Genomic DNA, 16016 nt, shown 5'->3' with positions numbered 1-16016 from the left:
AGCCCAGGTGAGCGGAGATGGCCAGCAAGGGCTTGGGGGGGTGGTACCCACCCAGCTCATCTCTCGGAGCCAGCGTGAGCCAAGTCAAAGCTCGGACGCTTCCCCGCAATCCCCACTTGCCCTACCTGGCTTTTAAATAGTAGAGGAGGTGGTAGCCGATCTTGGGTTGCTTCTGATAGAGCTCTGACAGGAGATCCAGCAGCAGCGAGAAACCGCTATTATCCTCCTGCATCTGGCAGAGGTTCCTCGGGGAGCAGAGCAGGGGGAGACAGCTGTGTTACACCGCGCACCACCTCCTCCGCCAAGGACGAGGACCCGCAGCCTGCGGCAAACCCGGCTCCCGGCATCAGGGGCTCCCGGCCACCCGCTCTCTGGACTGGACACGGGGCCACCTCTCCCACCCCCGCTGCAGGGGACGGTGGGACAGCAGCAACTTGCAGCAACAAAGGGGTCAGGGCCAAGCTAATTTCCATAGCCCAGGGGTCCCAGACCTCCACAAATGACCAAAGGAGGTGCTATTTTCCCGTATTTTAAGTCTTTCTACTAAAGAAAATGCAACGTAGCCAGAATGAATAAACTCTTCCGATTCTGGGATCAGCCCTGGGGCAAGCAGAGGGGTGGCAGAATTAGACCCCCAGGGTTCACCCTGGAAGCAAACAAAAAAGTCCTAACTAGATAATTCCAAAATTTCGGATCATACCTACCTAAATATTAGGTAGAGAGGTTTCCCCACTGACTCCTCCAGAGACCTGCGGGACAAACGCAGCAGTCAGAGCTCTGTGTGCACCCACCCTCTGTGTTTCCCCAGCAATGGCAGGGAAAAAGCCCCGGGTCTTGCTCGCTGTGGTCCTCGGGCCACCAAGGGTCAGTCCTGGCTACTGAGGAGACAGGAACCGTCCTGCTAACAGAACCCAGCAGCTCTGACTCCGAGCCCTGTTCCAACAAAATCCTGGAGGAAGAGCGTACGGTGCAGGGACAGACGGAGTGTTCAGGACCCTGCGTGTCCTGGTCAGACCGCCAGAAGCCCCCAGAACATCCCATGAACTGAGCTCTGCCACAAGGACCTGCGGCAGAAGGTTCTCCCTGCACTTGTGGGGAGGGGGAAGGTGGTCTCTCTGGAGCCCTGGATACGACAACTGTTGACCGCTGGTGAACCCTGGACCGCTTCACAGGGCAAGCTGCTGCCTTCAGCACAGCCTTCTGAACGTGGCGAGTGCTTGACTGCGAAAAGCCCAAGCCCCGGCGTGAAAGGATGAGACGCACAAAAAAATTAAAATAGATCCTTACTCCTCCGTGATTTCTTCTGGCAAAACCTCACCACGGAAGTGAGCCTTAAATAGCTCCTGGAGGCAGGATGCGAGCACTGATAACTGCTCCGAGTCGAAGTCCTCCTGGTAGAGAGAAAGGAAGGAATGAGAGGAGAAAGCAGGGGCTCAGATCCTGCCTGCCCAGCTCAGGTACCGCCAGAAAGGACACGGCAGAGTCGGTGCTGCGGGGAAGGGCCCCGGGCAGCTCGGGAGCCACTCTGCGGCCATACCGCAGCACCAGGAGCAGGTCAGCAGCCAGACAAGCCCCTAATTGATGTCCGGCTCTCAAGCACTTCACAATCACTGTGGTCCACTTATCCAGCAATTCACTGGGCTCGGCTCTCCCTCTGCAAAGGGCCACCAGGGAGCAAAGGCACTTGGCAACGAGGATTTACACCCTGACAAGCCCTTTCCCCGTGTTCCCACAGAGGAGCACAGCTCTCGTACGCTAAAAGGCCACTTGACTCTAAAGGGAGCTGATTAGAGGCAGGGGATGCAACCTCCCCCCAACACTCAGCTCCTGGAAAACATCCGCAGCTCTTCTGGCGGGCAGGGCTCGCTGCAGCCTCTCCCAAGCAAAGCACAAAGCACGGGAGCATCCCAGACGCACGGAAGCCCCCAGGAGCTCTGCAGACGCTATAGCGGCCGCGTCGCTCCAAATGGGAGCGTGCCTCACCCAGCGTCCCGCCTGACAGCGACTGCTGGGGATATTTAGGCACGGGGCGTAAGGAAAGAGAGCACGGACGGAGCTTCTAGACCCTTCCAGCAAGCAGAGGCTTGGGGCTGTGTTTAACTGCGGACAGAGCTGCGCGGTGCCCGGCCCGCGCCATTCCAGCCCCTCTGGTTTTCCAGCCAGGCAGCAGCGCTGCTCCCCGCGTCTGTGCCGTTACCTCCAGGACTTGATCCACGATTTCCTGCATGACCTCACACTGAGCTTCCGTATCGCTGGAGCACAAAAACAAGAGGAAATCCAAGTTACATAGGAAGATACCGACAGCAGGGACAAGGGGGCTTTGTGCTGAGCTGGCTCTGCTCGGGAGCCCCCTCAAGGACGCGAGAGTAGGGGGAGCTCTGCTTTGCGCTGGTGCCAGGCTTAGGGGAAGGCACGGCTCCGAAACGCACGCTGCAGAGACCCAGAAGCTGGAAGAACGCGCTGCACTGCTGCAGCACTGACTTACACAAGTGCCCGAGGTTGTCTGCAGCAAGACAAACAAATTAAATGACTAAAAGCATAAGATTAAATGCAGTTATAGCCAGCAGGACACAAATTACGTTAACTCAGTCTACTACGCCAAGGTCTGCAGAGCAAGAGCTTTTTTTAACCTTCTTTAGACGGAGTTAATTCCAAGGCCACCGAAAAGGAAGAGCGGAGGTGGGGAAGTCCAGGGTACGTGCAGACACAGGTACATCTCTGTGCACGGGAATGCGTGCCACGCAGAGACGTACTGAGACCCCCAGGCAGCAACAGCCCCCCCTCGGCAACCCGACAGCGGAGGAGGCTGAAACTCAGAGCCTTCTGCCACCGACTCAGGGAAAAGCTGTAGCCCCCAGCAAATTGCTGCCGTGTCCCCGTCTGAGCCCGCTCCAAGGCCAAATTACAAGGCTCTTATCCCAGCACTTCCACCTGGACGTTTCCTGCAGAAACCGTGCAGGAGGAACCTCTCCGCGGTAAAGGGAGACAAGCCACAAGATCGCATTAGCTCTGAGAGAGGGGCTTTGGAGCAAGCAGCGTTGCACAAGGGGATCAAAAGGTTTTGTGTGTTGTTGCCCTGAAGACGTCAACACAAAACGTAACGCGACTGAACGATACCAACCTTCCCTTCTGCAGCTGCAGGACTTTATCCTTCAGCGACTCATCCAGCTGGTCCAGGAATGGCGTGATATCAACAGGCTCCTCCACAATGGTTTCTTTGATGGGGTGAAACCTGAACTCCCTCTTCTTCCCTGCAGCAAAGGAAGCAACAGTGGAACAGCCTATTTTCCCAAGCAGCTTCGGGTAAGAAGTGCTGGAGGCAATCCTTGTCCTAGCAGCGGGAGCCGTGCGGGGCTGTGGGGGCAGTCGCCAGCCCAACGTGCCCCCAGCGCGCGCTCCAGGCTCAGAGCTTGCCTTCAACCCTTTAGAGACGTGTCGGGTCACGGCGAGCAGGGAGGTGGGACGGGATCCAAACGCGGGAGTGTCCAGAACTGTGGATCCCGTTCAGTCCAGTTTCCAAACCCAGTGCTTTGCCTGCCCTTCCCCACGCTCCAACAAACGGAGCTAGCTCTAGCTCGCATGTCTGTCTCCACCCGAGGCGCGAACGCTTGTGCTCAGGACTCTGGGACTGAGATACCCCCATGGCTTTTCCACACCCTCATCCTCCAGGCTCATTCCAGGCCACAAAAATGAACTGCAGTGGAGTCCAGAAGCACCAGGGCCAAAGCAGAAGCGCTCGCAAAGCGGCTGCCACTAAGGGACGGTACAAGGTGGCCGATCCCCTTTGCAAAAATCCTCTCTGCACGTGGCTTGCGAGCCCACGTCCCTCTCAGGGGCCCCAAGCAGCTGGCAGGGCTCGACGGGAGGATTGAAGACAGTGTCACAGCACAGTGTCCCCTCCTCTCACCCATCCCAGGCCTGCGGTCCCTCCCCGGCACTGGGGTAGCCCTCCAGCATGGCAGGAAGCCCACAAGAGTCTGGCCACCAGGGCCAGGAACAGCTTGAGATGCCTCCAGCTCCACAGAGCGAGCAGAGGGGATTCTGGCCTCGTCAGCCCCATGGCTTCGAGAGGGAGCGAGCGTAATGAAAACCGTGCGGCTGAGCAATTAGAGGCCTGAGCCTCATTAGCAGCTGCCTGAGAACAGAGACACCCTGTTCCCAAACAAACCAGCCGGCACAGCATCTGCCACAGGGATTCCCAACCACGCGGCGGGGCTTGAGACCAGTCAGACATCGAGAGAGGACACACGGCTGGAGAAAGCACTACGTTCAAAGGGTCTGAGCTCCAGGGAATAACGGGGCAAGGACACGAAGCCCAACAACCCTTCCTTTTGAGCACGGATCTGTATCCCGTTTCCTGAGCCTGGCTGTCAGGGACTGGGAAGCGGCAGAGCATCGGCCTCAAAACCCTCTCCTGCGGATGGAAACCTGGATCTCGAGATGAGGGTCTGCCTCGGGTGCAGAAATTCCCGCTGATGGTGGGAAAGGGGCTTCGAGGGAACTGTGCTTACAGCTGGTTGCCTGGGGATCCTCCGCCGGGAAGGGCAGGTGCCCCCAGACACTGTCCGGAGCAAACGGCAGCCATTCAGGCTGCGGTGACGCACAAGCACTGGAGAGCATGGGCGCCCAGCTGGCTGCACTCCTCACCTTTGCTGTTCAAGTCGTCTTCGTCGTCACTGAATGCGGCCTCGGCGTTGTCATAGCAACTGTCATCCTTCTCTGACATGTGATTGTCCATCTCCATGGAAACGGGTTCCTCAATTTTGACTGCAAGAACGTAGGAAAAGGGGTGAGAGCAGAAAGTGAGGTCACGGCGGCTCCTCGTACGGCAGGCGCTGCCTAGGAGTCGCCTCTACTGATAAACAGGCTCCGGCAGGGAGATAAAAGTGCTTTGAGAAGGGAAGAAAGAGTCTGGGCAAGTGACGGACCCTGGAGAACCCAGGCTGGGGAAGGGCAGTCCCAGCGACTCCATTTAACCATCCCCACCCGGTGCCCAGCAGGGCAGGACCGGGTCCTTCTCCACCCAAGGCAGCTTCGTGCTCCATCCCTCACCCAGGCCAACAGCGGAGCCGAGGCCCCGAGCAGAGTAAAGGCTTTGAGTAAAAGCAGAGTAAAAGCTCTGAGTAAAAGCAGAGTAAAAGCTTTGCCAGCCCCACGAGGCTGCGGAGCCTGGGGCAGCAGCGTTTGTTGCGGGGGGGAGGGGGGGCGGGTCCCTTCAGCCGATGCAAGAGGAAAACCAGACAGGCTTACGGTCCTTCAGCAGGTCTGGCAAAGCAGCGGCACTCTCCCCTTAAACACAGGTTAGAAACACTTGCTCTTTTTTAACCTAATTATGTTAATCAATTAGCCTCCAGAGAAGAAAGGCTAAGCAGCTGCTATGGAGCGGAGGGAGAAATAGTGGGCATCTTTAATGCACAGTAGGGCTGAGATGACGAGAGACCACGGCCATCCATAAATTGGAGCACCCGGAGTCCTCCTCCCCCCGGAGTCCCGGTCCGACCCTCCCAACGGCCGCTATTCCTGCAGGAGAGCAGGGAAAGCCCCGGCTCCGGGAAGGCAGCACCTTCCGCAGCCTCCCTCCGCCACCCAGCCCACTCCTACCTTCGATGGGGGGTGAGGGCGAACTGCAAAACTCCGGGAATTTCTCCCTCAACATGGCGCGGAGCTCCTTGTCCAGCTTGGGGTTGTCGAAGAGAGGGGCCAGATGTCTGCGTTGGGGGACAGAGAAGGGGAAGGGATGAGAAAGAGCCGGGACGCGGTGCTCTGCTGCCTCACTTCGCCTCGGTGGGCACGCAAAGGGCTCTCCTCCCTTGGGTCAGGGCTGTGGTTTGTGTTACGGACCACAGGCTATAAGGTCCCACCTTCCTTCCTGCAGCTCCGCTGGGGCTCCCTCACTTTGCCACCAATGGGACCCGTGTCACCAGAAGGCACGGGCAAAGGGGAGAAGAGGTCTTACCTCCCGGGAGGGGAACCTGGCTGGTGCAGGAGCTGTCTGGGGGCTGGAGCACCACCACCGAGGCTGCTCCGTTCAGCTCGGGGACCAGAGAGGGTTGGGGACATTTCATAGAATCACAGAATTCTATCCATCCGAAGCGGGGTGGCTATATCTTTCTTAACCCACCCGTTCCCTTGCTCTCAGGACAAGCCTCAGCACCATGAGGACACAACTACGGCATCTTCCACGGGTCATACACAAGACAAATGCCCTCTGCAGCTCTTACAGAGCCTGGAGGTGGTTTAGACCAGGCTGGTGAGACCCAGGAGAACCGGTGCCTAAACGTGGTACAATTCAGGGCTGTCTTACGCCAGGACTCGCTTCTCCACGATGTGGGTGAGAGAGTTGAACACGCCTTGCCGGACGTGAGCCTCCAGTGGCGGGTAGAAGTTGGGAATGATCTGAAAAGAGGAGAAGGAGCATGTTAGTGCCATGAAGCCTTCTGCTGCCTACCATCAGGTCTGCGTCAGCCAGGACTAGCTGCGGCCATCGGTCGGCTTCCTGGGCCAGCCTCAGCTCAAGCACCACGTCCCAGCTGCTCTTGACCAAGAGGGGCAGCAGGAAAGCTCTCCAAGCGCACCGTCTTGGAGAGATGGGGGCTAGATGGGGGACCGGCCCATGAGCTGGGTTTTCTACCCTGGAGGACCAGCCGGCGCATCTCCCAGGGATGAGGAAAATGCGCAGAAGCTGCCCGGTGAGCTGTGAGAAGCCCCAGGGCTCGCCAGGGCCATGCTCAACGCATGAGCTGGGGGAATAGGAGAAGGGAACCCTAACCAACATTCAGCCCTGCCCACACACAATCCTTTGCTTCTGCAGGGAGTCAGAGGACTCCTCCCTGAAATCTGGGTCATCCCGGGAACCTTCCACCTAGTTCCTCTGCCAGAAGGCAGCAGCTGCTTTTGGACCAGGGCAGCCCGGGGGACGGGAGGACAGAGAGCCGGGCGCCAGGGAGGAAAGTGATGCAAGTCGCAGCTCTTCCAGCGCTCGCGCCACGGAAAGACCCTGCTTCCAAGAAACACCATCAGCCCTCCCTGGGACCAAATTACTGGAACCGGCAACTCTTGGCAACGGCATTCCCCAGGATGGAGGGGCAGGACCGGCTCCGCTCCCTGCCCAGGGAGGGCTGTGCTTTGAAAGGGAGACCACGGGGCTGACTTGTTCCTGGCTGCAGCGAGATTCGTTTGCCCCCAGGGAACGACACTGGGCCAAACATTTAATTAGGTACTAAAGGGAACAATTCAGAAGCCTTTTTGCCCATTATTCTGGAAGGATTTATTTTGCAGAGTCGGGGATTCTCACAGCCTTCCCACAGTGGCATTCCCATTAATGAATGACACACGGGCCCAACGCTCAGACCTAATGGCCCTGGATCTATCAAGAGACACGAGGACTCACCAAAGCCTCTGGTGGCTGGTTTTAAGAGGTGAATAATTTGGCTGAGCACCCGCAGCAGTGTGCCCGGGCTCTTGGCAGATCAGCAAGGGGAAAATCCCTCCTTAATTTAGCATAGGTGAAGGGAGGTTAAAAGGGCTGCCGCAGACACCGAGCTACCCCGCGGGCTATTTCGCAATCAAGAGGCTCAGGGCAGACTGGACCAGACCATGCACTGAGGAATGTGAAAAAAAAAAAAAAAGAAGGGGGAACAGCTTTTTTTGGTTTTTTTTTTTTTTTTTTTTTTTTTTGGCTTTGAAGAACAGGCAGCGAGACGACACTGTTTTGCTGCTCCAGCATCACTGGCTCTAGGGATTCATGAAATCCCCTTCCTGGGGGAGGGAGACGCAACGGGCCTTTGCCCCGAAACTCTCCGGGGAGTGCAGACATCTGTGTTGCCTGAGCCCGCGTTACCAATTCCTGCCCTTCGTGACCGCTCAGCAGGGAGCAAGGGGCCGTGCAGCTCGCCACTTGACTGCTCCCAGCTCCCATCTTGGCAGAGGAGAAGCACTGACCTACGCCGACACGCTGCCGCGGCGGGGAGCGCTCGGAGGAGAGCTCAGCTGAAGGGCCGGGCTGCAATCCCTACGGGAGCGCCTCCCGGCCGGCCTATTTCCACTCCTCTGCACCACGGACGAGCGTACGAGGCTAAAACAAGCCCCCGAGGCTAAAACAAGGCTGACAGGGTGCCCAGCTCTCCTTGGAGCGTGACCTCTGGTGTGAGCAGACGAGAGCAGGGCTGTTTCCTCTGTCCTCTGCTGACACTCCTGAGGAGCCTCTCTATCCCATGGGTGGCAGAGGGACGGCGCGGACCCCAGAGGTTGCTTTCACAGCCCTCATCGCTCAACCCCCGTCAGGCAACTCATTCCGCAAGCCCCGGAATTCCCCGGAGAGTGAGGGGCAGCTCACCCGGCACATGAAATCCAGCAGCGTGGCGGTGATGGCAGGGTGAGGCTTCATGGAGTGATGCATCACCAGAATGGCGGGCTCTGGAAGGAGAGAGCAGGGAGCCCTGTGCTGAGAGTCCCAGAGATGCCCACACCCCTTCCGCCCCCCTCCTCCTGCGGACCCAGCCTTCTGCCCCTGGGGCGCAGAGAGAACCCCCTTCTTTTGCCTTGCACACACCATTGCCTTCCTCCAGCTCCTAAACAACACTCGGGCTTCAAACGATGGCCAGAAGCCACGTCCCTGCAGGCAGCAGCTCCCAGCAATGCCCCCAGCTGTGCCAGTCCCGGCCTGCCCACAGGGACACTCCGGGGCCGGCCGAGGACCTCAAGGAAAATGAGGACCTCCAGGAAGACGCTCGCTGCTACCACGGATACGAAAACCACAATTAAAATTGGCTCCATCAAAGCAGCTCTCCTGCAAGCCAGCAAATCCCAGGAGTTCAGGGCAGGGGAGGGAACTGACACCCTTTGGAGATAATCGGGCTTCCCCCACCAGATCCCCCTTCCTCTACCAGCTCTGGAAGGCATTAACCCCTCCTTCGCCCCTTGCCCCTTCGGAGAAAGCCTCCCTGTGCTGTACCTATATTCATGATGCTGTCCTTCTCGGGGTTAAAGAAGAGCCAGTCGTAGAACAGGGCCAGTTTGGCATTTGAAGCAGCAACGTTGGACTAGAGAAGGAAAAAAAAAAAAAAAAAAAAAAATCCAAATTGGCTGATGAACACGGTGCTGAGCCGCTGTCGCCTCCGCACGCCTGACATCCCCTCCGCACGCCCGACGTCCCCTCCGCACGCCCGACGTGCCGGGCTCTGCTGCGGTGAGGCTGGGGGGAGCGATGCTCTTCCCACAGGAGCATAGGGCAGAGCTGGCGAAGCCCCCCCGGGTACCCGCTGCTGCTGCGCAAGAGCGAGTGAGTTTTCAGAGACGAGGGGAAGTTCTTGAGCAAATCTGCCTGCTTTGAGAGCGATCCCGCCGGGGCAGCTGGCAGAGGGGCAGAGGCCAAGGCGGCCCCAGGACTGGGAGCTACCAGCCATGTGGCTACAACCCTGAATCATGTCTAATCGGGCCCCGTGCGTCCCTCGGCATTATCTGTTACGCGTTTATGGGCACAACGGCTCCTGCTCTGTTTGACAAACACTGTGGATGGCAGTCCCGGGCGGGACAAGGGATGACAGGCCAGGCGGAGAGAGCAGAAGCCAACGAGGCTGTAATGAGGCATCATCTTGTCGCACGCACTCTCACGCCCCACTGGGACAGGAGAGTCCCCACGCCTTGTAGACGGGCCATAAACATCAATCAGAAACAAAGGGCTTGACAAGCTGAACATGAGAAGGTGAGGTTTATGCAGGGAAAGCGGATCCCAAAGGATCCAATGCGCAGAAGAGCCAGGAACTACAATCCAGAGCCCAGAGCAAAGGTCGATGTCCTAACGGCTGCTCTGCAACTCCCTCCTTCAGCCCAGCCAGCAAACACCTAATCCCGACCTCTCCTGCAGCTCCCTGCACCGGCAGGTTACTGCCTTCCCTGCACGGGAAGGATCCCAGGCGGTTACGTGACTCGGCGTCGGGTCCGGCCCTCGCGACTCACCGTGCAGGTGGTGAGCAGCCACCCGATGATGGCCCAGCGCGGGAGGATGTCGGAGCTGAGCACCTCATTGGAGGGGTGGACCACGCCGCAGATGTAGCGTATGAGGTCGCAGCGCAGGGACTGGCTGTCGGGGGTGGACAGGTATTGCCGCTGAAACCAGTCCTGGTACCGCTTCTGCTGGCCGAACCGGACCTGAAGGGAAAGGGAGAGAGGCAGGTTTTGCTCCAAGGCTCGGGGAAAGGCTGCTGGAACCACGCTCTGCCTTCCTCGGAGCTGCCTCTTTCGGCAAACTCTGCGTCACGCCCTGCTCCCCGTCAGCCCCGCGCTGGCAGCATCTTCGGAGAGGACCGAGGAACCAAAAAGGCCGTTGTGCAGCGTTCTCACGCGGGGCCCCGTGGAGCAGAGGGGACCGCACGCCCCGCGTGTGCGGCACAGACGGCCCCCGGCAGAGCGAGGGGGAAGCGAGCGCTGCCTGGTGAGCGAACACCGATAACGGTTAACCCCGGCGCCGTCGCTGCGCGGCTCCCGGCCTCTCTGGAACACGCCTGCTGTTGTGGGAGCTCCGATAACCCACCGCATCGCGGCCACTCAGAGAAAGCCGCTCGCCTTGGAAAGTGGCCAGCCAGGAGCAACGTTCCTCTGCAAAGCTGTTTTGTGCCTTTTACTAAATACCAAGGATGTCTCAGGCCCGTCTGCATCAGCTCCTGCGGGGCAGCCTCTCCTCCTCCCGTCGCCATCAGATGCCAGAAGCAACAAATACTCGCCCCAGTAAAGCTCTGCCCTCCCTTCCCAGTGCCACCGTGGGAACGGGACTGGAGCGCCGTGGACGGGGCAGGGACGCGTGCCCTCATACCCGGCGCTTGCACAGGGACCCCCCCCGGCGAGCAGGAGGGAATTACCCGTGAGGTCATGAAGAGCAGCTTGGTTTCCATGTCGGGAGTGAGGCGACACGCCAGGAATTTGCGAGAAGTCCTCGACTGGAGGAGCTGGAGGACACCTGGGGAGAGACGGAGAGCTCGGTCTGCGCGCGCACAGCCCCAGCGGGACGCAGGCAGGGACCTACCAACACCCGCAGCGAGCCCAGTTCGGAGCGTTAAGCTCCATTCCCCCAAGGCAGTGGAATGGGATCAAGATTTTGTCTGGAAAAGGTCTCCTAAAACATCTCCTGTCTGGAGCAAGCTTTTGTCAGAGATCACTAATGAGGAGGCCAGGAAGAGCCTGGAGAAGGGGAGAGAGGAGGCACGGCGGGGCAGGGACAAGATCTGGAGGTGAAATGAGAAAGTCCAGACGCCAAATCCTAAGCCGTAACCAACAGAGCACGTTCCCCACCTCCCACCCCCTTGTGAGGGAGCACAAAGATCATCTTAGACTCAGCCCTGCTACCTTGAAAGCAGTTGTCCCAGCAGAGCTGATGGTTTCGGACAGACCGCTTGGCCTGGGCACCGAAAAGCAGGGCTGGCATAAAGAGTGCCTGCCCTGGGCTGTGCCAGCACCTCAGTCCAAATCCTCCCCTGGAGGAAAGGCACTCGGATGTAACAACAAAAACCAGACGTAACGGAAAACGCGCGTGCGCACACGTGTGTGGAGAATGGGGAGGAGAAGGAGAGGTTGCAAAAGCCGCTCTCGTTCCCAGACGGCTGCGAAGAGGAGGAATTTGTGGCCCGAGCGGAGCGGCTCCGCTGCTGCTTGACAAGACCTGAAGGATTTATGGGGCATCCAGCTCTGAGGCAGATGGGCGGGCGCCAGGGTCGCCACGCACACCGGGCGCGCTTGGGCGCTCTCATCCTTCTGCTGCGCCACCGGAGGGTCGCTCCTGGGGGACGGTGGGAGGAGAGAAGCTTCAAAGCAGAAAGCAGAGATGCCGGCACCCGCGGAGCTCAGAGGAAGGGTGGGAGCGAGCTGCGCATCAGGGGATGAGAGCCACAAAAGCGCCCAGCTTGTTAAGAGCTCGGAGGGAGGGACGGGTCCTGCGCCCGGAGCCACCCCCCACTGCGGTTTTCCCTGGTGCTCGGTGCGGCTGAGCTCCGGTCCTGCTGGCAGGAGCTCGGCAAGAGAAGCTGGGATGGGAGGTCACAGAGCACATGGGGCGGCAGCTGCTGGAGCCAACAGCGGCCTCGCAGAGCGGGTATCGCAGGCTCTCACCAGCAGGCAAGAGGGCAAGGAAGCAGCCTTATGCCCAGCTGCAGGGGATATTATTTTGGGGAGGGGACCTTCCAGGCTCCACACGAGCAAGTAACGGGCTGCCCAGGGAGGTGGTGGAACTGTTATCCCGAGATGTATGTAAAAGGCGGGCAGATGCAGTGCTCGGCGACGTGGTTGAGTGATGCTCTTTGTCAGAGCTTGGTCGATGGTTGGGCTGGATGAGCTGAAAGGTCCCTTCCAGCCCCAGCAATTCTAGGATTCTAAGTACGAATGGAGGCACCCCTGGACAGACCAGCTTAGCACAGAATCACAGGATGGTTTGGGCTGGAAGGACCTTGAAGACCACCCAGTTCCCCCCCCTGCCCTGGGCAGGGACACCTCCCACCAGCCCAGGTGGCTCCAAGCCCCGTCCCAACCTGGCCTTGAACCCCTCCAGGGATGGGGCAGCCACAGCTTCTCTGGGCAACCTGGGCCGGGGGCTCACCCCCCTCACAGCCAAGAATTCCTTCCTCACATCTCATCTAAATTAGACAGAGCTTCTGCTCAGAGCCCTCCTGCTGCTGGTGCGGTGCCAGAGCGAGCCCACCTCTCCCGGCCGCCCCGAGGGTGCCCGGCTGCCTGCGCTGGGGGGGCTCTGGGGACACGCGTGAGCTCTGCCCACTCCAGCGCTTTGCAGCTGAAACTGCGAGGAGGAGAAACACGCTCACGGGTGCCTGCGCTTACCCAGGTGTCGTCTCACCTCTACGAGCCGTCGGGCAACGCCGCAGGCCACTGGTCGTGGTGTCAAACAGAAGAAAAGGGGAACAAAAGGAGAAAGGGCAAAAACCACCAGGAGTCTGCTCGTTGTCAGAAGACAATGAATCAGAACCATTCACGTTAGCCCCAATTTAAGTAGCGTTTTGTTGGGTCATTTGGCTAAAACTGGCAGCAAAGCAAGAAATAACCCTGAACAGCCGCCCCCACTGGCGTGGGAAGCCAGTGAAGCTAGCGGGACGTTTGTTAGGGGCCCCAGGGCGCTCCAAGCTCAGCACTCTGCTGGGAAGATCCAGAGGGAGCTAAGAAATGCTTCTAGTGATCGTATGGCTGCAGGAAAAGGCAGGGCTGAGCCCTGGAAACGCGAAACGCGAGCCTTCCTTAGGCGCAGGGCTCAGCCTCGCTGCCTCCGCAAGCCCCATGGGCTAATTCTGGTCACCCAGGGAGGGGAACCGGGTCCCTGCAGCCCTTCAGGTGGACAAGTCCCAGCGGAGACCCGCCGTGACAGGAGACAGGTTGTGGAGAAGCAGATGGAGATCACAGAGCTTAAGGAGCATTTAATCAAATGACGGCTGCGAGCTTCCCTCGGCGCAATCCGAGATCTTTAGTGACACTAACACGGCCCCTGAGAGGAGAACAGGCACCGGGGGTGGCGGGAGAACACTTTAAAGCCCCATTTCCAAAGACTCATTAGAATTGCTGCAGACAGATAATGATGTGACAGCCCCTGGAGAAGTGAATAATTTATACCAATAAAAATTATAAATATAACACTCTCTCCATCATGTGTGTTTTGACCCAGACCGCGCAGAGCGCTCCGCGGCTGAGCGTTTGGCGCACCGAGTGTGCAAGGCTACTGGGAGAAATAAAATCCCATTTAGAAAGTGTCAGTTGCTGCATCTTCTGGCGTTTAGGGCTACGGAGCTTCATCAGGCTCTTTTCTGGAGAATCTGAAGGACTCGGACACTTCCTGTCTTTGGGCTCAGCTTAATTAAAAAAAAGCTACAGTTACGGAAGTGTTAAGTGCAGAACAAGCAATACAATTTAACGACCCTCGTCGTGGCCCAGCTGCACTCTCATGATGTGTCATTGCAGCTACCTGAAGGATCTGGTCTTCAGGACGGTTTAACCTACGAGGCCTCTGCAGCACTAAAGAAAAAAATAGCAAAATCCGCCAAGTGCCAGAGCCGACCACGGGAGGCTGGTCCAGTCCCTGCCCCTACCCCCAGGCTCCCTGCAGCCGGCAGAAAGCTGCTTTTGGGGCACCTTCTTCTCCTTAGCGCCGAGAGGGGCTCAGGAAGCGGCCGCGTGGGCCATGACGCCGGTGGAGATGGGATGACACGGTGGCGATGGGATGCACACTCTCCCCAGCACGTTTTGCTTTAGTGGGGCTGTGATGGAGCCTGTTGGCTCCAGCGCGGTCCTGAGACCTGCGCCAGACGGGGTGTGCAGGGGGGAAACCCGCTGCCCCGCAGGGTGTTTGCTCCAGCCCACCCTGTAACGGGCCGACGGTCACAGCAGCCTTGCCATGAGGGCGTGCAAAGTTGCCCGTGGCTAGTGGAGGTCTGGCAGAGGTCGTCCCCTGCGTGCGGGCAGGGCAGGACGGAGCTGGGCACCCTTTGGGTCCCAGCCCTCCCTACCTGTGAACTGGGCGCTGAGGACCTGGGGGTTGTGGATGATGTCCTTCCAGAGCTGCTCGAACTCGGGGATCCTTGCAACGTTTTGCAGCAGCCGCACAAGGTCCCGGCCGATCATGAAGCAGTCCATGAACTGGGGAAAGGGGTGGGGGGAAATAAATATTTCAGGCACTGTTTACCTGTTCCTGAGCTGGGGGAAGGGAGAAGGCACCGGGGGGCAGGAGGAGGGGAAGGGAGGAACGGTCAGTCCTTCAACCTGACCGCCGGCTCCAGATGATTCACTCTTTGCACAATATCTACACTCCTGCCCCTGGCAGCCTGCCCCTCTTTTGAAGCTAGCGGGTTCTGAGAGGCAGGGTGACAGGCGGGAAGGTCAGCTGCTATTTTAAAATGTTCTTTCTCTTGTAAAGCAAACAATCGGCCCATAAATCTGACATTTTCTCTCCAGGACCGCAGCCAGGCTCTGGAGCTAGGACTTGACACCGGGTCCTTCCCGCCCAGCAAGGGGGAAGGGGAGAACGGGCAGCACTCGACCGGCGGGCAGGGAGCTGCGGAGCCAGCGCGTCCCGCGGGGCTAGGATGCCAGCGCAAGGATTTCTGCCTGCACCTGGCTTTGGTGGCTTCTCCTGCACGCTACGGACCAGAGCGTGGCCTGGAGTTGGCTACCGTGGTCTCTCGAAGCCTGCGAAGACACTGGCTGCCTCCCGAAGGGAGGAACCACTGTTCTTGCAGCTACGCTGCCCCACAAGCACTGAGGTGCCACAGCAGCAGAAAGAACGGCTTCACTCCTCGTGGCCTGAATAAAGAGAGACTGAAATGCGGCAGCCCCCCTAAAACAGCTGCTCTCCCCCTCCCTACAGCCTGGCCTGACGGCACAGCTGGTGTAAATGGGTTTAAAACCCACTCACAGCCTGCTCTGAGAATGAGCCACCCAGCGCTGCCCGTGCAGCACAAACTGGGGGTGACTGGGGAACCGGCATCTTCCAGGAAGACGGGCAACGCCACCACCCGCAGACAGCAACTGCCCCAGGAGGCAGGTCCCTCTTCCCAGCCATCCCTTGATGCGCTCACCCGTTCACGGAGGAGGGAGATGCAGAAATCCACCTCCTTTTGCCGGAGCACCTGGAGCTGAGACGTGCCATGATGGTCCACAATAAGCCGCAGGTACGTGTACACCGCCATGGCTATCAAGAGGCTGCTTTTCAGCACCCACTCTCTGCAAAGGGAGAAATAAAGAGAAAACACCTTCAGTCACCTCCGTGAGGGAACCGCAGCCAGAAATGATATCAACGTGGGGACTCAGGATGGAGGAAACTGAGGCACCAAGGAAACGGTGAGGGCAGGGACTCCAGCCTGACGTGCCAGCCTGGAGAATGTTCACCCACAGACCATTCCCTGCTCCCTACCGGGTGCTTCCTACGCTTGGTCCACCTCTTCCTCCCCCAGGATAGTCCCGTCACAGCCTGCCGCTTGGGTACTGGCACCCCGAGCTCTCTGGCAGGGTGGCAGACAGGCTCATGGGAAGCG

The 16016-nt window shown here is 58.9% G+C and overlaps 1 protein-coding gene across 1 annotated transcript in view; it reads right to left on the bottom strand.

Annotated features, from left to right (window-relative positions):
* The window catches only part of INTS3 (integrator complex subunit 3), a 43954-nt gene that overhangs the window by 11612 nt on the left and 16326 nt on the right, over positions 1–16016 (bottom strand). The window contains exons 7-20 of the mRNA XM_063357068.1: positions 15561–15705; positions 14493–14622; positions 10857–10954; positions 9958–10149; positions 8954–9041; positions 8336–8415; positions 6305–6396; positions 5602–5708; positions 4648–4767; positions 3122–3251; positions 2198–2252; positions 1288–1391; positions 705–749; positions 126–245 (exon numbers count right to left, since the gene is read on the bottom strand). Of these exons, the coding sequence (XP_063213138.1) occupies positions 126–245; positions 705–749; positions 1288–1391; positions 2198–2252; positions 3122–3251; positions 4648–4767; positions 5602–5708; positions 6305–6396; positions 8336–8415; positions 8954–9041; positions 9958–10149; positions 10857–10954; positions 14493–14622; positions 15561–15705 (1506 nt within the window). The remainder of the gene's footprint in view (positions 1–125; positions 246–704; positions 750–1287; positions 1392–2197; positions 2253–3121; positions 3252–4647; positions 4768–5601; positions 5709–6304; positions 6397–8335; positions 8416–8953; positions 9042–9957; positions 10150–10856; positions 10955–14492; positions 14623–15560; positions 15706–16016) is intronic.

Source organism: Chroicocephalus ridibundus, chromosome 21 (genome assembly GCF_963924245.1).
Source record: "Chroicocephalus ridibundus chromosome 21, bChrRid1.1, whole genome shotgun sequence".
NCBI lineage: Eukaryota > Metazoa > Chordata > Aves > Charadriiformes > Laridae > Chroicocephalus > Chroicocephalus ridibundus.
The sequence above is the reverse complement of the archived record's forward strand: the minus strand, read 5'-3'. Positions and strand labels throughout refer to the sequence as shown.